Source organism: Glycine soja, chromosome 7 (assembly GCF_004193775.1).
Source record: "Glycine soja cultivar W05 chromosome 7, ASM419377v2, whole genome shotgun sequence".
NCBI classification, from domain to species: domain Eukaryota; kingdom Viridiplantae; phylum Streptophyta; class Magnoliopsida; order Fabales; family Fabaceae; genus Glycine; species Glycine soja.
In genome coordinates this window covers 17,578,450-17,601,233 of record NC_041008.1, presented here as the reverse complement: position 1 = coordinate 17,601,233, position 22,784 = coordinate 17,578,450, and the positions used below count along the sequence as shown (strand labels likewise).

Below are 22,784 nucleotides of genomic sequence, written 5' to 3'. Positions count from 1 at the left end.
AGTATATATGTGAGGGGTAGAGGGTGTCACACTCTGTAGTAGCTTGCTTCTTGTATGCGAGGTAAAACTTTAGCAGGGGACTTAGCTCCATTGGATTTGGAGATTGAAGCTACTTGTAGAAGAAACAACATAGCAAAAAAAAGAAGAGAGCTACAGGTTAGGACAACTAACCTCAGTGGCGAGAGAAATCTTTCATCTGAATCCTCTTCATCATTACCTACTGAGCTGAGAGAAACTGACGTTGGTGCATCATAAACAAACATAATGGCAGAAGATCAACCACCAAGGGTGACTCTTGAAGATTATTCTAGTTCTACTATGCAGCAGTTTTTCACTAGCATAGTGCGGCCAGAAGTTCAAGCAACAAACATTTCATACCCGCATTCCTTGATTCAGCTCATTCAAGGAAATCTCTTTCATGGTTTGCCAAATGAAGACCCCTATGCTCATTTAGCCACATACATTGAGATATGCAACACTGTCAAGATAGCAGGAGTTTCGAAAAATGCCATCAAACTTAATCTATTTTCATTTTCACTAACCGGTGAAGCCAATAGGTGGCTGCAATCATTTAAAGGAAACAATTTGAAGACTTGGGAAGAGGTGGTTGAGAAATTTTTGAAGAAGTATTTTCCTAAATCGAAGACAGTTGAGGGAAAGGCAAAGATTTCCTCATTCCATTAGTTCCCTGATGAATCTTTGAGTGAAGCCTTGGAGCGCTTCCGTGGTTTGCTTCGAAAGGCTCCCACTAATAGGTTTACTGAACCTATTCCACTTAACATCTTCATTGATGGTCTATGCCCCCAATCTAAACAATTGTTGGATGCGTCAGCTAGGGGAAAGAAAAAATTGAAGACTCCTGAGGAAGCAATGGAACTGATTGAAAACATGGCAGCCAGCGACCATGCCATATTGCGTGATAGAATGCACATTCCCACAAAGAGAAGTTTACTGGAGCTCACATCACAGGATGCTTTGCTGGCACAAAATAAGATGTTAGCTAAATAGCTTGAATCACTCACTGAGACTTTAATTAAATTGCCAGCACAGTTGTAGGCAGCTCAACCTACTCATTCAGCAGTCATGCAAATTGGAGGTTGCAACATATATGGAGGAACTCATGAGTCTGGTGCATGTATGACTTAAGATGATACATCCAAAGAGGTTAACTACATGGCAAATCAGAATAGGCAAGGATTTCATCTAGGTGGCTTTGCAAGGTATCAGCAAGGGGGAAACTTTTCTCATAACCACGGTCAAGGTTGGCGGTCTGTTGAGACTTTGGCAAGTGTACCAAATCGCTCTAAGTAGTAAACCTCGGAAGTCCGAGTATCGTTTCCACAGGGATTTTATTGCACTTTATCGAATACTTTTCAATTTGTAAGAGTAAAATAGTAAAAACAGGAGTAAGTGCAAGAATAGATTGCTATTACTAGATCAAATAGTTTTAGAAAGACAATTAATATAAATGCCAAGACCGGACAAACCCAATTGGCCTACGATGCATGTAAATATGATATTCATTACCAATGCATTTGTAACAGTTCTACCCACATCTATTAATTTTACTTGCCCCTGATGCCTCACGATGACAAGCCTATTTTAACTACCTATCTCCCAAATGCCTTTGCGAAGACTCAATAATTAAAATGCATTAAGGTAAAATTCTAGATGTTGCTAAATGCGTGGGCATTGAGTTATCATTCTATGCCTAGCAATGCTAACCCGATGATTCTTTTCTTAAGATGTTCTATTAGGTGTTACCCTTTCCCAAGCGTATAACCCCTAAAACTGATGCATGCATTAATCCTTAAACCCTTATTAGGAAATACCCTCTCCCGAGCAAATAAAACCCAAAAGAAATTCAAGAAATGAATGCAAGATAAAAAGAAAATAATTAGAACAAAAAAACCTGGAATGAATCTTCTTTGCATTGATAACTCTTGAAGTACACCATATATCGTTGGCTTTTTAGGCCTGCCAGGCCCTAGCTACTAGATTAGCCACTCATGGCCATTGAGGGCTTTACAACTGGGGGTGAAAGAAAGAATGAGGATAATAAAAACAAAGAGAAAAGGGAGAGCTTAGGCTTAGAATGCTGAGGGAAGTGCTCTGAGGCGAGATGTGTTGTTTCCCTTGGACTGACTCTCTATTTATAGCTGCTAAAGTGGGTTTTGGGCCTTCGTAAGCGCGCTTAGCGCGACACCTCGCGCTTAGCGCGTTCAGATCGCGCGCTTAGCGCGAGATGCAGGCTTAGCGTGTGTTTCTGTTGGATCGCACGCTTAGCGCGTGGCCCTTGCTTAGCGCGCGTAACGGATTCTGCATCTTCGAGCTTAACGCCTCGCTTAGCGCCTGTACTGCCTTGCACGCTTAGCGCGTGACACGCGCTTAGCGTGCGTGTTGGGCTGGGCCTGCTTCAGACTTCTTCTTTTCCTTCATTTTTTGTTGCCTTTTTTGCTTAATGTAACTCCAATTTTCTTATCTGCAACCAAAAATTCAATTTAATTAATTTTCTAACTTTTAATCACAAATAACTGCTAAATAATTAATTTCAGGCCAAAATTTGAATAATTCTTTACTATTAATTCACAATTATTTAGCAGTTATCAAAATTCCCCAAATGAAACTTTGCTTGTCCCCAAGAAAACCAAAAACAAGTAAATTCTCAAGCAAGTTCTTAAATATTCCAACACTATCAATGGCTTCAGTTCCTCCTTCTTTCACTGGTCCTTTCTGCATCTGTCAACATCTTAAAATGAAAGCATTACAACAGAAGAATTGAATCAGTTAGTCATCTGGAACTCAATCAAATTTGGCTTGCCTTACTTTCCTCACAAGGCTGGTGTTTCCCTCTGCTCACAAGTGCCTAGTTTAGTGTTTGCAATTTGATAACAACCTGCAAGTAACACTTCAAAATTTTGCATTTCATCTCAGTTACAGTTATCTCTAGTTACCTTTGGTGGATCACTAAGGACTTTATTGGCTTGTATCGGGGCCTGGCTTACAAAAAATCATGGTTTTTCTTGGAAATTCAAAGTTAGGATTAAAAGAGAACAAAAATTTCCAATTCTGCCTAGGCCTTTTTACTTAGCCCTTTTATTTCCCCACAACACTTTTCTTTTGACACCTCTCTTGCTCTTTTGTTTCTGCCCTTTATTAAATTCTTTTCATTTTTTTTTCGAAATTGGGCCTACTGTTTGTAAAAGGTGTCCTACTTTGTGTGCTGTACTTATTGTCTTGGCTACCTATTTCCCAAAATCCCCCAAATTAAGACCTTTATAACCCATTTTTACTCTCTTAAAATCCTAAAAGGTCAGGATTTTGTTTAATTGGCTCAAGGTTAATTCAAAATAATCAGTTGGCTCAATCATGGGTGCAAGGGGTAAAACTATGTTAGGTTGGCTTTTTGGCTAAGTAGGTAAACAAACAAACATGGCCTTGATCATATCCACCTTAAGTAACTATTCTAACCGTCTAAGAATGATGCAAAACCAGGAACTTAAAAATAGGCATTTTCTCTCACAATTAAGTTCACACTCTCATCGGCAAGGTTATCGATATCGAGAGTCTACGCAGACTCGTGAGAGTCTACTTCGTAAAAAAAAAAAAATGGATAATAAGTAAATATATTCAAAATGCACCAATTTGCAAACAGATGACAATAAGTTCATAGTTCATACTTCATACTTCATATTAGTCTATTACAAAACACAACAACTGACCTTACAATGTTGGAGTTGGATCAAACTTGTTACTGAAATTCAATAGAATTATGCTTTTCATATGTGAGGAGATGGAAAATGCAAAAGAGAAGATAAAATGAAACTTTAATAACACCAAGAAAAGGTATAATTTCTGAACTTTCTCATATTTAAAATTTGCTTGTGTATTATTTTAAGTTTTAACTATTTCTAATATAGCATATTTGATATCTATTTTAAGCTTTTGATCTAGATAATTTAATCTTTGTGGAACCTAATGATGATGCACAATCTGAGGAAGACCTTGATGATGATGATGGAGATGGAGATGATGATGAAAGTGATGATATTCATGAAGATGATCCTATTAGAGGATTGAACATGCTTCTTTGAAGACATTTGTGCTTTTTTTAATTATTTAAATGCTTTAATTTTGAACACTTATGCATGGTTGTCAAACTCTAGAGTCAACTCGTAGACTCTTACGAGTTTACATGAGTTCACTCCGAGTCCACGAGTTTGCTCAAAAGCGAGTTTGCTTCCGAGTCAACTCGCGGGACTGAAGTAAACTCTTAAACTCATGAGAGTCTATGAGTTGACTCTAGAGTTTGACAACCATGCTCACAGGGACTTAAACAAGTATTCGGCGTACCAGTTATGACCTTGTTCCATCAAGCTAACCTTTCCACTCTGTGCTATTCATGTTCCATTTCTTGACCTGACTTTTGCTTCCAGAACCAGTGTTTCTCCAAGGATCAGTGGCATCTCAAGTGTTGAACCTTTCTGAACAAGCTAAAGAATTATGATTGCTTGAGTTATCATGCACTTATTACTCAGAAAACACATACTGAAATACTAATATTTTTACTACTACCTCTTTTTAATTACCAAACAGACTACATAAAAACATAACATAAAACATAAAAGAGAACACAAACATAATATAAAAGAAAACATTAAAGCATAAGATCAGCTGCCTCTGCCCAAGTCTGCCCATGGGCTCCAATCAGCGCCAGCCAAGTCAGCTATGAGGTCTTCATCAACGGCAGGATCCTCAGTAGCAGCGGCTCCAGAAGGCTCTTCCCCCCTGTCAGTGGAGGGCTGGTCTCCTAGCTAGGCGACCTGCTGACGATAGGCCTCCGGAGTCATGAGTGGCAGATCCATCTGCAAATGTAGGGACAATCGATACAGGTTCTGAATGATGATCTGCTGACCCTGGTACAAGGACCTGAGCATCTGTCCATGCATGTATGGAGGTGCTGAGGTGGATAGAAGTGGAGGCCGTGGTCACTGGGAAAAAGGCTGAGAAGGATGCTGGGATGGAAGAGGAGCCTCAGATGCCGACGCCGAAGCTCTGGTGCGCGTGCGGCGGGTCCCCTGAAATGTGATAGATGGATCGGCAGGGTTCCAGCAGTTCTTCTTAATGTAGGCAAGGTTGATCACAGGACTGAGTGACTCAAAAATCAGGGTATCAGAGACAACCCCCTGAATCTCACACAGTGTTGTGATCAACGCTGGGAACCCAAGCCTGGAAGTGATGGACTGGGCGATCTGACTGATCTAAAGAGAAATGAGGCTGCCCACGTCCAGGTCCATCTTCATCACCAAGCCATAATTGAGTCGGGCCCTGTCAACATTAATATCAGAAGTGTGAAAAGTCAGTGCAAGGTTAAAATAAGAGAGCACACTCCATGTCTGCGCGAGCGTCATCAGATCCTTCCGCAGCAGCTTCCAGGGGGCACTATCAACATTCAGAACAAATCGTCCCCCTGGAGTACACAGAGCGGAAAGGATGGCATCATGGTCTGGAGGAGTGCTGAGGTACTGAGAGTAGGCTGGATAATCCTCTCCCTCTGCCAAGATGACCGGGGTGTCGAGGAAATCATTAATCGTCTCAGCATCAAATCTCACAACCTGTCCTCGAACACTCCAAAACTTCGGACTGTGGTCCTCTGGATCATATAGGTTGGAGTAAAACTCCTTCACCAGAGCAACATCAATCCACTTCTCTGGAAGTCGGGTCAGAACCTGGTCCCATCTGAGCCTCTGGAGTTCCTGCAGGAACTCATCAAACATCCCTGGTCCAAGCTCTACATTCCTCTCTGGAAGGATGTTCCGGAGCTGAATGCTATCCTGGTATCTGTGCCAAGCAATCTCGAAAGTGAAACGTGAAGAGTCCCAGTTGGACGCTTCCCCGGGTGTGGGCACAGCTCGGTGTTTACAGGAGGCCATCTGAACAAAAAACCAAAAAAACAAAAAACAAGAAAAATAGTCTGAAGTTAGCAATCAGGGGGGTGCAAAAAGTAATCAAAATAGAGGTGCAGTCAGTAAAGAAGGGGGGTGCAAAAAGAAATTAGAAGGGAGTGGGAATAGTAGAAATAGGGGTGCAACAAGTAAGGTGCGAGGGTTGATGGGCCCTGAGGCCCAACCCCGCGCTTAGCACCATCCTGCTGTGACTAATGCACGCGTTTAGCGCCTCTGGCACGCGTTTAGCGCCTCTGGCACACGTTTAGCGCGTTCAGTGATGTTCATGAGCGCGCTTAGCGCGGAAGTGCCGGCTAAGCGCGCGCTTTGCTTTCTCGTCCTGTCAGGCGCCTGCTTAGCGTGCTTCGTCACGCTTAACGAGCTCGTCGTTATGGCCTTCAATCCGTCTTCATTGGCTAAGCGTCGAGCAGGGCTTAGCGTGCTGTTACCTGTGCATTCATAACAACATCCATACAAAGCAATTCTTTACCTTCGTTAGTGATTGTTTTGTGTGAAAAGACCAAGAATTCAGGGGTTACAGTAGCAGAGGTGCAAAGAAGGGTAGATTTGCGAAAGAAAAGAAGGATAATGAAATGAAATGGTTGTAATTTAATAACGCGGAGGAGGCAGCTGAGGGGTTGGGCAGTTTCGAAAACTGTCCAGTAATTTATGACTTACGCGCTTAGCGCGCATGTGGCCGCTAAGCGCACCAAGGAAAGCGTCCCTTGGTTGCCCATCAGATTTTAAAAACATACCTGGGCGCTTAGCGCGCGGCTTCATGCAGCCCACTTCAGTTTTGCTATTGGCACCCTTCCTATTGTTGTCTTCACCTGTTGGGCCTTTGCTTTTTGCACCTCCTGTTTGCTATTTGCACCTATTGGGCCCTCTTGTTTTTTTTTACATAAAATAAAAATAACTACATTTTTACAAAAATATGTTGGGTTGCCTCCCAACCAGTGCTTAGTTTATTGTCTTTAGCTAGACAGTAGGCCTTCTCAAGGATCATTTAAGTAGATGATGGTCGTCAATCGCTCGAGTTGTCCTCCGTTGTAGGGCTTCAAGCGCTGTCGATTGACGATCCATTTCTTCTTAAAGTTCTCTTCTCAAGGGTCCACCAATTCTACTGCTCCATGAGGTCTGACTTCTTTTATGATAAATGGCCTTGACCACTTGGACTTCAGCTTACCTGGGAATAGCCTTAGCCTCGAGTTAAAGAGTAATACCTGCTTCCCTGGATGGAATTCTTTCCTCTGTAGCTTTTTATCATGATATGCCTTCATCTTTTGCTTGTAAATTCTGGATGACTCGTAGGCATTCAGTCTCATCTCTTCTAATTCCAACATCTGTAGCTTCCTCTTTTCCCCGCATGCGTTGTTGTCGAAGTTGAGCAACTTGAGAGCCCAATATGCTTTGTGCTCTAGCTCCACTGGTAAATGGCATGCCTTCCCATACACTAGCTGAAATGGCGATAAGCCGATGAGAGTCTTGAACGCTGCCCTATAGGCCAAGAGAGTATCATCGAGCTTCAAGGCCCAATCCTTTCTTGATGATGCAATTGTCTTTTCCAAGATTCGCTTGAGCTCCCTGTTAGAGATTTCTGCTTGGCCATTTGTCTGAGGATGATAAGGTGTGGCCACCTTATGTCGGACATTATAGTGCTCCAAGACTTTCTTCAACTGATTGTTGCAGAAGTGCGTTCCCCTATCACTAATCAAGGCTCGTGGGACTCCAAAACGGGAAAAAATGTTCTTCTTCAGAAATTTGATTACTACCTTGGCATCATCCTTTGGCGTAGCTATGACTTCCACCCATTTGGAGACGTAATCCACAACTACCAAGATGTAGACATTTCCATATAACGAAGGCAGGGGCCCGATGAAGTCTATGCCCCAACAGTCAAAGATCTCTACTTCCATGATATTTTGCAAAGGCATCTCATTTCTTCGAGATATCCCCCCTGTTCTTTGGCATTTATCACAACAACGCACAAACTCGTGAGCATCTTTAAAAATAGAGGGCCAGAAAAAACCTGATTGTAGCACTTTTGCTGCTGTTCTGTCCCCACTGTGGTGACCGCCATAGGGTGAACTGTGGCAGTGCCAAAGAATGCTCCGTGCTTCCTCCTTTGTGACGCATCTCCTTAGTAAATTATCTGCTCCTGCCTTGAACAGATGAGGATCATCCCACACATAGAAGCGTGCATTGTGCAAGAATTTCTTCCTTTGACTCCAATTAAGCTCCTCTGGAATGACTCCCGTGGCTTTGTAATTGGCCATGTCTGCAAACCAAGATCTAGCGGTAACCTGCAAAAGAAACTCATCAGGAAATTCACCTTTTACCTCTGGTTCTTCCTTGGTGACTTCTTCATTCTTCAATCGAGATAGATGATTGGCTACCACATTCTCGGATCCTTTCTTGTCCTTGATGATGATGTCAAATTCTTGTAACAGTAGGACCCATCTAATCAACCTCGGTTTTGAGTCTGTTATGGCAAGCAGGTGCTTGATGGCAGCATGATCTGTGAAAATGGTGACCCTCAACCCTATCAAGTATGACTTGAATTTCTCCAAGGCAAAGACAATGGCTAGCATCTCCTTTTCTATGGTTGCATAATTCAACTATGCTTCATTCAGGACCTTGCTAGCATAATAGATGGCGTGAAATACCTTGTCGTGCCTCTATCCCAGAACTGCTCCTACTGCATAATCATTGGCATCACACATTAGTTCAAAATCTTTATTCCAGTCGGGTGCAATCATTACAGGTGCAGTGGTAAGCTTATTCTTCAATGATTGGAATGCTGTTGAACATTCTTCATCAAACTTGAAAACCATGTCTTTATTCAACAGGTTACTTAGGGGCCTGGCAATCTTTGAGAAGTCCTTGATAAACCTCTTGTAGAAACCTGCATGCCCTAAGAAACTTCTAACCCCTTTAACATTCAGTGGTGGTGGCAGCTTCTCGATGACGTCTATCTTTGCCCGATCGACCTCAATCCCTCTTGCTGAGATCTTGTGGCCTAGGACGATGCCCTCTTGAACCATGAAGTGACACTTCTCCCAGTTCAGTACCAAGTTAGTCTCTACTCAACTCTAAAGTACCATCTCTAGGTTCCTCAAACTGTTAAATGAGGGTCCAAAAACCCAGAAGTCGTCCATAAATACCTCAATGCTTTTCTACACCATGTCTGAAAAAATGGCCAGCATGAACCTCTGAAATGTGGCTGGTGCATTACATAACCCGAATGGCATCCTTCTATAAGCAAAAACGCCAAAAGGGCATGTAAAGGCCGCCTTCTCTTGATCTCTGGGGTCCACCGCGATCTGATTATATCCCGAGTATCCATCCAAGAAATAGTAGTATGCCTGCCCTACAAGTCTCTCTAGCATCTGATCCATGAAAAGTAAGGGGAAATGGTCCTTTCGTGTGGCTTCATTCAGCTTGCGATAGTTGATACACATTCGCCAACCAGTGATAGTTCGTCTGGGTATCAAGTCATTCTTCTCATTTCGTACCACTGTCATTTCACCTTTCTTGGGAACCACCTGTACTGGGCTTACCCAAGCACTGTTAGAGAAGGGGTATATGAGCCCAGCCTCCAAGAGCTTGAGTACCTCCTTTCTTACCTCTTCCTTCATTGTTGGATTCAGCCGCCTCTGGGGTTGTCGGACTGGCTTGTAGTTCTCTTCCATCATTATTCTGTGCATGTAGTAAGCAGGGCTAATTTCCTTGAGATCCGATATATGCCATCCAATTGCTTCCCTGTATTTCTTGAGGACATCAACCAACCTATTTTCCTCCTTTGTTGTGAGTGCGTTACTGATTACTATAGGTTTATCTTCCTCCAAGAACACATACTTTAGATGATCAGGCAATATCTTTGTTAGCTCTTTGGCAAGTGTACCAAATCGCTCGTAGTAATAATCTCTCGGTAAGTCGAGTATCGTACCATAGGGATTTTGTTGCACTTATGTGAAGTACTTTTTAGTTTGCAAATTGTAAATTTAGTGTATAAAATTAAATGCAATTTAAATCTAGCAAGGGATAAGAAATTTGAAATAAAAGATAAAGAAAGATAAAAGATAAGATAAGGAAAAGATAAAAGATTTAAAGATAAGATTAAAGGATAAAGATAAAGTAATTTAAATCTAAGCAGCTACTTCTAAATTAAAGGAAACTCAAGCAATAAATAAAGAATAAAGTCTATAAAATATTACTAAATCTAATAAGCCTAAATACCTACTCCTAAACAGGGGATAAGTACTCCTAATAAAACCCAACAGTAAAATAAGGAATAACTACTTCTAAGAAACCCAACAATAAGGAATAACTATTTCTAAGAAAACCCAACAGTAAAATAAGGAATAGCTACTTCTAAGAAAACCCAACAATAGAATAAGAAACTTCAAACAATAAAATAGGGAATAAAATCTATATAATAAAATTGCTAAAACCTAAAAAGTCTAATCAGCCTAGATATATGGATTCAAGATTTGTCTGTTATCAATACCAGTGAACTGATTCTGCCCCACATCTATCCATCTACTTGCCCCTGATGCCTCATGATGACAAGCCTACCTTAATTACCTATCTTCCAAATGCCCTTTGCAAAGACTCAATAACTAAGATGCATTAAGATTAAATTCTATATGTTTGCTAAAGTATGGGCATCGGGTCAATGCTAACCCTGTGATTTTTTTCTTTTATTGTTCTATTAAGCGTTACCCTCTCCTGAGTGAACTAACCCTTAAAACAGATTCACGCAATCATTCCTTACCCTTAATTAGGCTTTACCCTCTCCCGAGTGGACTAAAGACTAACAGAAAATAAAGACTGAGATGCAGAATAAGAAAGAAAAGCAGATAAAAGAACCTGGAAGGAAAACCCTCTAATGATAACCCGATAATTTCTTCCTTTTATTGTTCTATTAAGCTTTACCCTCTCCCGAATGGACTAACCCTTAAAATAGATTCAAGTATTCATTCCTTACCCCTAATTAGGCTTTACCCTCTCCCGAGTGGACTAAACCCTAACAGAAAATAAGGTCCGAAATACAGGATAAATAAGAAAGAACGGTAAATAAAGAACCTGGAAGGAAATCCTCTCTTTATTGATAACTCTTGAAATGCTCCATACATCATTGGCTTTTTAGGCCTGCCAGGCCCTAGCTAGGGGTTTAGCCACTCATAGTCAAGAGGGCTTTACAATGAGAAGGGGGTGAAAGAAAGGTAATAAGAATATAAGAAAAAGGGAAGGAGAAGGAGAGAACTGAGTGCCAGAAGTCTGAAAACTGAGCTCTCTGAAAGTGTGTGTGTTTTGCTAGGCTGACCTTCTTATTTATAGGTGAAAATTTGGGCTTGGGTCTTCGTCTGATTTTCTTCTTCTTTTTCTTTATTTTTGCTCCTTTTTGCTTGTTGTACCTCCCTTTTTCACATCTGCAATCAGAATTCAAAATTAATTAAATCTTTCCAAATTAAAGCATAAATAACTACTAAATAATTAATTCTAAGTTAATTTCAGACCAATTTTCCACTATTAATTCACTATTATTTAGCAGTTATCAAAATCCCCCAAATTAAACTTTGCTTGTCCCCAAGCAAATAAAAAGAATAAAATTATTCCATTCTTAAGCAAAAATTTTCTCAAGCAAGTTCCAATCATTCCAACACTCTCCATGACTTCAATTCCTTGATCCTTTGGCTGGTCTCTTTGCATCTGTCATGATCTTGAAATAAAAGCATAAACACAAGAGCAGAAACAAGTCAATTATATGGAATTCCAACAGGTCCGGCTTGCCTTACTTCCTTACAAAACTGGTGTTTCTCTCTACTCACAAGTGCCTGGTCAAGTGTTTGCAATTTTAACAACCTGTAAATAAAACTCAAGAGTTTTGTACTTCATCTTGGTTAAGGTTAGCCTTAATTACCTTCGGTGGGTCACTAAGGACTTTCATGCCTTGTAATGGGGCCTGGCTAACAAAGAATCATGGTTTTTCTTGGAAATTCAAAATATAAGGTTATAAGAGAGCATACATTCCAAAAATTTAAGGTCTTGCCAAGACCTATTTCCCACTTAGCCTTTTTTGCCTTCAGCACTTTCCACTGAAACCTCTCTTTTTCATTTTTTTTCTTTGCCCTTTCTCTTCTTATTCTTTCTCTTTTTTTCTTCTTTTTTTTATAACAATAATAATAATAATAATAATAATAATAATAATAATAATAATAATAATAATAATAATAATAATAATAGTAATGGGCTCACAATTATTTAGAGGTGTTCTAATGTGTGTTATTACCTTGGCTACTTTACCCATTTGTTCAAAATCCCCCAAAATAAGGCCTTATAAGCATTTGGAACCCTACTGCTCTCTTAGAATCCTACACAAGGTTAGGAATATCAATTTCTTGGCTCAGGGGTTTACTCAAATAAATCATTATAATTCTTTTTGGCTCAATATGGGTGCAAGGGATAAAATTATGTTGGGTTGGCTTTTTGGCTGAGTGGGTAAAATAAAACAAACATGGCCTTGATCATATCCACCTTAAGTAACTAATTTTAACAGTCCAAGAATGATGCAAAACTAAGAGCTTAAAAACAGGCGTTTTCTCTCACAATTAAGGTCACACTCTCACCGGGATTAATTCAGTATTGGCGTACCAGATGTGTCTTCATTCCATCAAGCTAACCTTTCCTTTTCCGTGAATCATGTTTCATTCCTTGATTTGACTTTTGCTTCCAAGACCAGTGCTTTCCAATGACTAGTAGCCTTTCCAGTGTTGGACCTTTTAGAACAAACTCAAAATTGTCATTTCTCAAGTTATCATGCAATTTATTTATTCACGCATATGCTCAAATCTAATATTATTACCACTGCTTTTCATTTTGAACATAAAACTACAATTAAGACATAATAACTAGAAACCAAATAAAACATAAAGACATAAAACATAAACATTAAACATAAACAAAAACATCAAGAAAAATAAAACCAGTGTCCTGTGCCGCCTCCCAAATCTGCCCATGGACCCCAATCAGCACTAGCCAAGTCTGCTATGAGGTCTTCATCAACTGCAGCATCTCCAGAGGGCTCTTCCCCCCTGTCAGTGGAGAGCTGGTCTCATGGCCAGACGACCCGCTGACGATAGACCTATGGAGTGATCAGTGGTGGATCCATATGTAGATGAAAGGACAGCTTGTGCATGTTCTCCATAAGGGTCTCCTGTCCTGTGTGAATAGACCGCAACATCTGAGCATGAAGATCAGTAGGTGATGGAGCGGAAGGCTGAGAAGTAGGGGGTGCCTCAGATATGGACGTTGATACTCTGGTGCGAGTCCGGAGGGCCCCTGTTTTTTCTTTTAACCTGAAATAACAACTGCAAAATATAATAAAGACAGAATATAAATACTTATAAATACCTTACATAAGTATGTTGGGTTGCCTCCCAACCAGCGCTTAGTTTAATGTCTTTAGCTAGACATAGGGCTTCTTTCAAGAATCTTTTAAATGCATGATGGTCGTCAACTTCTCTAGTTGTCCTCCATTGTAAATTTTTAAGCGTTGTCCGTTGACGATCCATTTCTTCTCATAATTTTCTTCTCGAGGGTCCACCAATTCTACCGCTCCGTGAGGTCTGATTTCCTTAATAATGAACGATCCTGACCACTTTGACTTCAGCTTTCCTGTGAATAATCTCAACCTGGAGTTGAAGAGTAGTACTTGCTGCCCTGGCTGGAATTCTTTCTTTTGTAATTTCTTATCATGATACGCCTTTACCTTCTGCTTGTAAATCCTAGATGATTCGTAAGCGTTCAACCTCATTTCTTCGAGTTCCAGTAACTGCAACTTTCTCTTCTCTCCGTATGCACTGTTATCAAAGTTTAAGAATTTAAGATCCCAATATGCTTTGTGCTCCAACTCTACTGGTAGGTGACATGCCTTCCCATATACTAACTGAAAGGGTGATAAGCCAATGGGAGTCTTAAATGTTGTCCTGTAGGCCCAGAGTGTGTCATCGAGCTTCAAAGCCCAATCCTTCCTTGATGATGCTACTGTCTTTTCGAGGATTCGCTTTAGCTCTCTATTAGAGATCTCTGCTTGGCCATTTGTTTGTGGATGATAAGTTGTAGCTACCTTATGTCGCACATTGTATTGCTCCAGGACTTTTCTCAGATGATGGTTACAAAAATGCGTGCCCCCATCACTAATCAGGGCTCTTGGGACTCCAAAACGGGAAAAGATGTTCTTCTTCAAGAACTTGATCACTACTCTGGCGTCATCTTTTGGTGTGGCTATGGCCTCCACCCATTTGGAGACGTAATCCATAGCTACCAAGATGTAGACATTCCCGTATGAAGAAGGAAGAAGCCCCATGAAGTCTATGCCCCAGCAGTCGAAAATCTTAACTTCCATTACATTTTGTAATGGCATTTCATTCCTTCGTGAGATTCCCCCTGTTCTTTGGCATCTATCACAATATCGCACGAACTCGTGGGCATCTTTAAAAATGGAGGGCCAGAAAAAACCCGATTGTAGCACTTTTGCCGCCGTTCTGTCCCCATTGTGATGACCACCATAGGGTGAACTGTGGCAGTGCCAAAGAATATTTCGCGCTTCTTCCTTCGTAACACATATTCTTAACAAATTATCGACCCCTACCTTGAATAAATGAGGATCATCCCAGACATAGAAGCGTGAATCATGCAAGAATTTCTTCTTCCGATTCCAATCAAATTCTTCTGGAATGATCCCGGTGGCTTTATAGTTGGCCATGTCCGCAAACCAAGGTCGAGTGTCGGCCTGTAAGAGGAATTCGTCAGGGAATTCGCCCTTTACCTCTGGTTCCTCCTTGGTGATCTCCTCATTCTTTAATCTGGACAAATGGTCAGCCACTACGTTTTCGGATCCTCTCTTATCCTTGATGGTGATATCAAATTCTGGTAGCAACAGGACCCATCTAATTAATCTCGGCTTCGAATTCGCCTTAGCTAGCAAATGCTTGATGGCGGCATGGTCAGTGAAGATGATGACCCTTGATCCTATCAAGTAAGACCAAAATTTTCTAAGGCAAAAACAATGGCCAACATCTCCTTCTCTGTAGTGGCGTAATTTAATTGTGCCTCATTTAGGACTTTGCTGGCATAATATATGGCGTGAAAAACCTTGTCATGACTTTGTCCCAGAACTGCACCTACTGCATAATCGCTAGCATCACATATCAATTCAAAATCCTTGCTCCAGTCTGGGGCAATCATTACTGGTGCTATGGTGAGCCTATGCTTCAGTGTCTGGAACGTTGTTGAACAATCTTTATCAAACTTAAAGGCTACGTCTTTGTTCAGCAGATTACTTTGGGGCTTGGCGATTTTTGAGAAGTCCTTAATGAACCTCCTATAAAAGCCAACATGCCCCAAGAAACTTCTGACGCCTTTGACATTCAGTGGTGGTGGCAACCTCTCGATGACATCTATCTTTGCTGGGTCAACTTCTATTCCTTTACATGAGATCTTGTGACCCAAAACAATACCCTCTCGAACCATAAATTGGCACTTTTCCCAATTCAATACCAAATTGGTTTCGACACACCTTTGTAATACCTTTTCTAAATTATCCAAACAAGTGTCGAACGAGGGTCCAAAAACCGAGAAGTCGTCCATGAAAACTTCGATACTCTTCTCCACCATATATGAGAATATGGCCAACATGCACCTTTGAAATGTAGCTGGTGCATTACACAATCCGAATGGCATTTGCCTATAAGCAAAAACACCATAAGGGCATGTAAAGGCCGTCTTCTCCTGATCCTTGGGATCCACCGCGATTTGATTATAACCTGAGTATCCGTCCAAGAAACAGTAGTATGCTTGCCCTGCAAGTCTTTCCAACATCTGATCCATGAAGGGCAATGGAAAATGGTCCTTCCGGGTGGCTTCGTTTAACTTGCGGTAGTCAATGCACATCCGCCAGCCCATGACAGTTCGTGTGGGTATTAGGTCATTCTTTTCATTCTTCACGACTGTCATTCCACCTTTCTTGGGGACCACTTGTACCGAACTGACCCAACCGCTATCAGAGATAGGGTATATGAGTCCAGCCTCTAACAACTTAAGCACTTCCTTCCTTACTTCTTCTTTCATAGTTGGATTCAGACGCCTCTGAGGTTGTCGAATAGGCTTGTAATCGTCCTCCATCATTATTTTATGCATGCAGTACGAAGGACTGATTCCCTTCAAGTCAGATATATGCCATCCGATTACTTCCTTATGCTTCCTCAGGATGTCCACCAACCTGTTCTCTTCTTCCTGTGTTAGTGCATTACTAATTACTACAGGTTTGGTGTCACCCTTCAGGAACACATACTTTAAATGCTTAGGCAATACCTTTAATTCAACCTTCTTTTTCTCGGGCAGAGCCTTATTCTCTAACATCTGAAAACAGGCTTCCTTCTCAGGGATGACTTCTTGCCGATCCAAGTCTTCCAAGCAAGCCTTTAGATCCTCTTCTTCTTCACTGGTGAGACAGTCCATCTTATTTACCATTGCTTTCTCCAGTGAAGTGTATGTGGTTCCAGAATATTGACATTATCTTCCTTGTCAATTTCTTCTATCTTGAAGCACTTCCAACCTTCCCGTGGATACTTTATTGCTTTAAAGAGGTCGAAAGTTATCTTTTGATTGTCAATACTCAGTTCCAAGCTTCCGTTCCCCATATCTATCACACAGTTGGCAGTCAACATGAAGGGTCTACCTAGGATAAGGGGAATTTATGTGTCCTCATCGATGTCCATGATAACAAAGTCCACCGGAAAAGTGAAGTGGCGAACCTTGACCAAGACATCTTCTACCACCCCGTATGGTCTCGTAATTGAGCGGTCTGCCAATTGAAGTGTCATCTTAGTGGGATCAATTTTTAGATTCCCAATTCGTCGACACATTGATAGGGGCATCAAGTTGATGTTTGCCCCTAGATCAATTTGGGCTTTATCTACTGCTTCTTTTCCTATAGTGCATGGGATGGTAACGCTTCCGGGGTCCTTGAACTTTTTAGGTAGCTTCCTTTGAATGATCGCGCTACAGTTGCCTCCTACTACAATGTTCTCGCTATCTATATATTTCCCCTTCTTAGTGATGATGTCTTTCATGAACTTAGAGTAGAGGGGCATCTGTTGCAAGGCTTCCCCGAATGGCATGGTGATCTCTAGTCTTTTAAATATTTCTAAGAAACGCTTGAAGTAGTGCTCTTTATTCTTCTTGGTTGGCACCTTAGGATACGGAAGATCCTGCGGCAAGACTGGCAATTCTTCCTTCTTAGCTTCCCTCGCCTTTTGACTCTTGGTTTTATGTGGTGAGACTACCTTCTCTTCTTCCTCTAGCTTCTCTTCCTCTTTTGTTTCTTCCTCTTTCTTATCCGTAGTTCCCTCGTCTTCTGTCATCGTTCTTGCTTCTTGAGCGTTCTTTCTTCGGGTTTTTCTCTGTATTAGCCTCGAAAGTTCTAGTGGGTCGCTCGGCTTTGTCATGTGCCAATTGGCCCATTTAAACTTCCAGATTCCAAATGGCTGCATCCGTGCTCTTTTGATGTGATTGTGTCTCCTGGATGAATTGCAGCAGCAGTTCCTCTATATTGGTGGGCTTTTCTTGCTGTTTCGGACCTTTGCTAGGGTGCTGGTATGGTGCTTGGTATGGTTGTTAGTTCCTTTGCTCCTTATATTGGTTTCCTTGATTTCTCCACCCTGAACCTTGCGTGAAGTTTCTTTCTTGATTAAATCCCGGTGGCCCGTGATTGAATCTTGCTGCCCCTTGATGGAATCCGGATGAGTTCCCTTGGTTGTAGCCCTGGAATCCGTGATTTGGTATGCCCATATAGTTTACTTCTCGAGAGGTGTCCTGTTGGCTTACACATTGTCCAGGCTCATGGGTTCCTCTGCATGTAGGGCATCCTTCTACCTGCAAAACAGAAGAGTGGGAAGAACTTACCGCTTGTAGTTGTTGAGGCAGTTTGCTGAGGGTTTTAGTAAGGGCTTCTATCTGCCTCGTCAACAGCCTTTTTTGTGCCAAGGTTGCATCCTGCGTGCTGAGTTCCAAGAGGCTTCTTTTTGTGGGGACATAGGTACGGTCACGAAGAATTGCTTGATCGCTGGCCGCCATGTTCTCGATGAGCTCCATCGCTTCTTCGGGAGTCTTCAGTTTGATCTTCCCTCCTGCAGATGCATCTAGTAGCTGTTTCGATTGAGGCCGCAAGCCATCGATGAATATGTTTAGTTGTACTGGCTCACTGTATCCGTGTGTTGGTGTCTTTCTTAACAATCCGTGGAAACGGTCTAGTGCTTCGCTAAGGGATTCATCCGAGAATTGATGAAAAGAAGAAATCTCCATCTTCCCTTCGGCGATCTTTGACTCTGGGAAGTACTTCTTTAAGAATTTTTCCACTACTTCTTCCCAGGTTCTTAAGTTGTTACCTTTGAAAGAGTGCAACCATCGTCTTGCCTCTCCTGCTAGGGAAAAGGAGAAGAGGTTAAGGCGTATCGCATCTTCTGGGACTCCGGCGATTTTGATGGTGTTGCATATTTCTATGTATGAGGCTAGATGAGCATATGGATCTTCGCTTGGAAGACCATGGAAGAGGTTCCCTTGGATTAGCTGAATAAGGGAGTGCGGGTAGGAGATATTGGCTGCTTGAACCTCTGACCTTGCAATACTTATGAAGAACAGAGGAGTGGCGGTATTAGAGAAGTCCTCTAGTGTGACTCTTCGTGCCAGTTCCCCGTCCATTTCAGTGTAATGTGGAGAAAGAGGAGGTGGGGTGTAACTACTTCCTTCTGTGTCTTGTTCCCTTCTTCTTCTTGCAGCGTTGTTATGCCGACAAGTAGCTTCAATTTCTAAGTTAATAGGGACAACGTCTCCAGATGCAATTCTAAGTCGCATAAAAACAAAAAGTCACTACCCGTGCAATTATGGGTGAAAGAAAGAATAGAAGAGAAAAGAAAGAATACTACAAGAATAAGCCAAGAAAAGAAGAGTTGGGCTTACAAACTAATATAGTATGGCAATTAAGTGCGAAAATAAAATCCCCGGCAACGGCGCCAAAAACTTGTTGAGACTTTGGCAAGTGTACCAAATCGCTCTAAGTAGTAAACCTCGAAAATCCGAGTATCGTTTCCACGTGGATTTTATTGCACTTTAGCAAATACTTTTCAATTTTTAAGTAAGAGTAAAATAGTAAAAACAGGAATAAGTGCAAGAATAGATTGCTATTACTAGATCAAATAGTTTTAGAAAGATAATTAATATAAATGCCAAGACCGGACAAACCCAATTGTCCTACGATGCATGTAAATATGATATTCATTACCAATGCATTTGTAACAATTCTACCCACATCTATTAATTTTACTTGCCCCTGATGCCTCACGATGACAAGCCTATTTTAACTACCTATCTCCCAAATGCCTTTGCGAAGACTCAATAATTAAAATGCATTAAGGTTAAATTCTAGATGTTGTTAAATGCGTGGGCATTGAGTTATCATTCTATGCCTAGCAATGCTGACCCGATGATTCTTTTCTTAAGATGTTCTATTAGGTGTTACCCTTTCCCAAGCGTATAACCCCTAAAACTGATGCAAGCATTAATCCTTAAACCCTTATTAGGAGATACCCTCTTCCGAGCAAATAAAACCCAAAAGAAATTCAAGAAATGAATGCAAGATAAAAAGAAAAGAATTAGAACAGAAAAACCTGGAATGAATCTTCTTTGCATTGATAACTCTTGAAGTACACCATACATCGTTGGCTTTTTAGGCCTGCTAGGCCCTAGCTAGGGAATTAGCCACTCATGGCCATTGAGGGCTTTACAACTGGGGGTGAAAGAAAGAATGGGGATAATAAAAACAAAGAAAATAGAGAGAAAAGGGAGAGCTTAGGCTTAGAATGCTGAGAGAAGTGCTCTGAGGCGAGATGTGTTGTTTCCCTTGGACTGACTCTCTATTTATAGCTGCTGAAGTGGGTTTTGGGCCTTTGTAAGCGCGCTTAGCGCGACACCTCGCGCTTAGCGCGTTCAGATCGCGCGCTTAGCGCGAGATGCAGGCTTAGCGTGTGTTTTTGTTGGATCGCGTGCTTAGCACGTGGCCCTCGCTTAGCGCACGTAACGGATTCTGCATCTTCGAGCTTAACGCCTCGCTTAGCGCCTGCACTGCCTTACACGCTTAGCGCGTGACACGCGCTTAGCGCGCGTGTTGGGCTGGGCCTGCTTCAGACTTCTTCCTTTCCTTCATTTTTTGTTGCCTTTTTTGCTTAATGTAACTCCAATTTTTGTATCTACAACCAAAAATTCAATTTAATTAATTTTCTAACTTTTAATCATAAATAACTGCTAAATAATTAATTTCAGGCCAAAATTTGAATAATTCTTTACTATTAATTCACAATTATTTAGCAGTTATCACGGTCACACCCTGGAAATCAATTTAAAAAAGACCAAGGAGGTCCCTCTAATCGACCTTCTAACCAAAGACCTAATCTGTATGAGCGGACCACCAAATTAGAAGACACACTAACTCAATTTATGCAGGTTTCGATGTCCAATCATAAGAGCACAAAGTCAGCAATCAAAAATCTGGAAATTCAAGTGGGACAGTTGGCTAAACAGTTAGCTGAAAATTCCTCTGGAAATTTTGGAGCAAGCACAGTAAAAAAGGAGGAGTGTAAGGTTGTGATCACTAGAAGTCAAGGGAAAATGCTAGTGGGTAATAAGAGTAAAGGCAGTGAAGAAGAGCTAGGAGAAGAGGAAAAACAGGAAGGATAAGGAGAGGAGATGAAAGAAAAAGAAACAAGTGAGAAGGAGGAGATAGAAAATGAGGAGAAAAATAAAAAGAGAGAGATCGAAGGAGTGGAGAGAAAAAAGATTGGAAAGAGGAGGACCAAAAGTGAGTTGGCTAGAGAGAGAAAAAGATAGGCAATCCCCAACCTGATTAAGGAAACTCCATACCCTTTGGTGCCATCTAAGAAGGACAAGGAGCGATATTTTGCTCGTTTCTTCGATATTTTCAAGAAGCTGGAGATTAAAATTCCTTTTGGAGAAGCCTTGCAGAAAATGCCACTTTATACTAAGTTGTTGAAGGATCTCCTCACCAAAAGGGGCAAATATATCAACAATGAAAGTATAGTGGTGGAAGGAAATTGTAGTGCTGTTATTCAAAGAATTCTACCACCAAAGTTCAAGGATCCAGGAAGTGTAACCATTCCATGTTCAATAGGGTTGTGTTAGTGGGAAAAGCACTGATTGATTTGGGGGCTAGCATCAATTTGATGCCACATTCTATGTGCAGGAGAATTGGGAATTTGGAAATTGCACCCACAAGAATGACACTTCAGCTTGCAGACCGCTTGATCACAGGACCTTATGGAGTGGTGGAAGATGTGTTAGTCAAAGTCCGACAATTCACATTTCCTATAGATTTTGTTATAATGGACATTGAAGAGGATACAAACATTTCACTAATTTTACGTTCTCCCTTCATGTTGACAGCTAAATGTGTACTTGATATGGGCAATGATAACTTGGAAATGAGTGTTGATGATCAGAAGGTTACCTTTAACTTTTTCGATGCAATCAAGCATCCAAATGACCACAGGGCATGTTTCAAAGTGGAAGCAGTTGAGCACGAAGTTGCTATGGTGGTTCAAAGTATGACGTATCCATCCCCATTGGAGAAAGCATTGATAAATGTTGTTGATTGCCTCACAAAAGAGGAGGAGAAAGAACTGAGAAATTGTCTGGAGAAGTTGGATGGCTTGAAAGTAAGTCCATCAAAGGAAGGTCCATTTGAAGAGCCGAAAAAAGATTTCCCTACAGAGAAAGCCAAGGTAGATTTAAAGGTCCTTCCAGAGCATTTGAAGTATGTATTTTTGGAGGACAATGAAGCAAAACCGGTAGTAATCAGTAACTCTCTGTCTCATGAGGAAGAATCCCGATTGGTGGAAGTCTTGAAGAAACATAGGGCTTCTATTGGATGACATATATCAGACTTCAAGGGAATCAACTCTTCATATTGTATGCACAAGATCATGATGGAAGCTGAGTATAAGACAGCCACAACGAAGGCTCAATCCTTCAATGAAAGAAGAGGTACGTAAAGAGGTTCTCAAGCTGTTGGAGGTAGGACTCATTTACCCAATTTCTGATAGTGCTTGGGTAAGTCTGGTGCAAGTGGTTCCTAAGAAGGGTGGAATGACTGTAGTGAGAAATGAGAAGAATGATCTTATCCCAACATGAACAGTCATAGGTTGGTGCATGTGCATTGATTATAGAAAACTAAATGATGCAATGAGAAAGGATCATTTCCCTCTTCCATTTATAGATCAGATGCTTGAGAGGTTGGCTGGACAATCATTCTACTGTTTCTTGGATGGCTATTCAGGGTACAACCATATTGTTGTTGACCCCATTGATAAGGAAAAGACTGCATTCACTTGTCCATTTGGAGTATTTGCTTATAGAAGGAAGCCCTTTGGGCTGTGCAACGCACCAGCTACATTCTAGATATGCATGATGGCAATATTCGCTGATATGGTAGAGAAATATATTGAAGTATTCATGGATGAATTTTCAGTATTTGGATCATCATTTGATTGTTGTCTGACTAACTTGGAGTTGGTATTACAACGTTGTGAAGAAACAAATCTAGTGCTAAACGGGGAAAAGTGTCATTTTATGGTCCATGAAGGGATAGTTCTGGGGCACAAGATTTCTTTTAAGGGAATCGAAGTGGACAAAGCCAAGATAGATGTTATTGAAAAATTGCCTCCACCAATCAATGTAAAAGGAGTCAGGAGTGTTTTAGGACAT

General features: G+C 41.2%; 3 protein-coding genes across 3 annotated transcripts; all 3 read right to left on the bottom strand.

The window, feature by feature from the left end:
- Positions 1-8,623: 8,623 nt before the first annotated feature.
- On the bottom strand, positions 8,624-8,989 carry LOC114420453 (uncharacterized mitochondrial protein AtMg00860-like). The gene has a single exon (XM_028386344.1). The coding sequence runs from the start codon at positions 8,987-8,989 to the stop codon at positions 8,624-8,626; it is 366 nt and encodes a 121-aa protein (XP_028242145.1).
- Positions 8,990-16,705: 7,716 nt separating this feature from the next.
- On the bottom strand, positions 16,706-17,503 carry LOC114420451. The gene has a single exon (XM_028386343.1). It carries the CDS (start codon positions 17,501-17,503, stop codon positions 16,706-16,708), a length of 798 nt encoding a protein of 265 aa, XP_028242144.1.
- Positions 17,504-17,627: 124 nt separating this feature from the next.
- Positions 17,628-18,863, bottom strand: LOC114420450. Its single transcript, XM_028386342.1, has one exon. It carries the CDS (start codon positions 18,861-18,863, stop codon positions 17,628-17,630), a length of 1,236 nt encoding a protein of 411 aa, XP_028242143.1.
- Positions 18,864-22,784: the final 3,921 nt, after the last annotated feature.

Coding starts and splice junctions, on each gene's coding strand:
- LOC114420450 (XM_028386342.1), bottom strand. CDS start 18,863: ATGCGACTTAGAATTGCATCTGGAGACGTTGTCCCTATTAACTTAGAA.
- LOC114420451 (XM_028386343.1), bottom strand. CDS start 17,503: ATGCAGCCATTTGGAATCTGGAAGTTTAAATGGGCCAATTGGCACATG.
- LOC114420453 (XM_028386344.1), bottom strand. CDS start 8,989: ATGGTTCAAGAGGGCATCGTCCTAGGCCACAAGATCTCAGCAAGAGGG.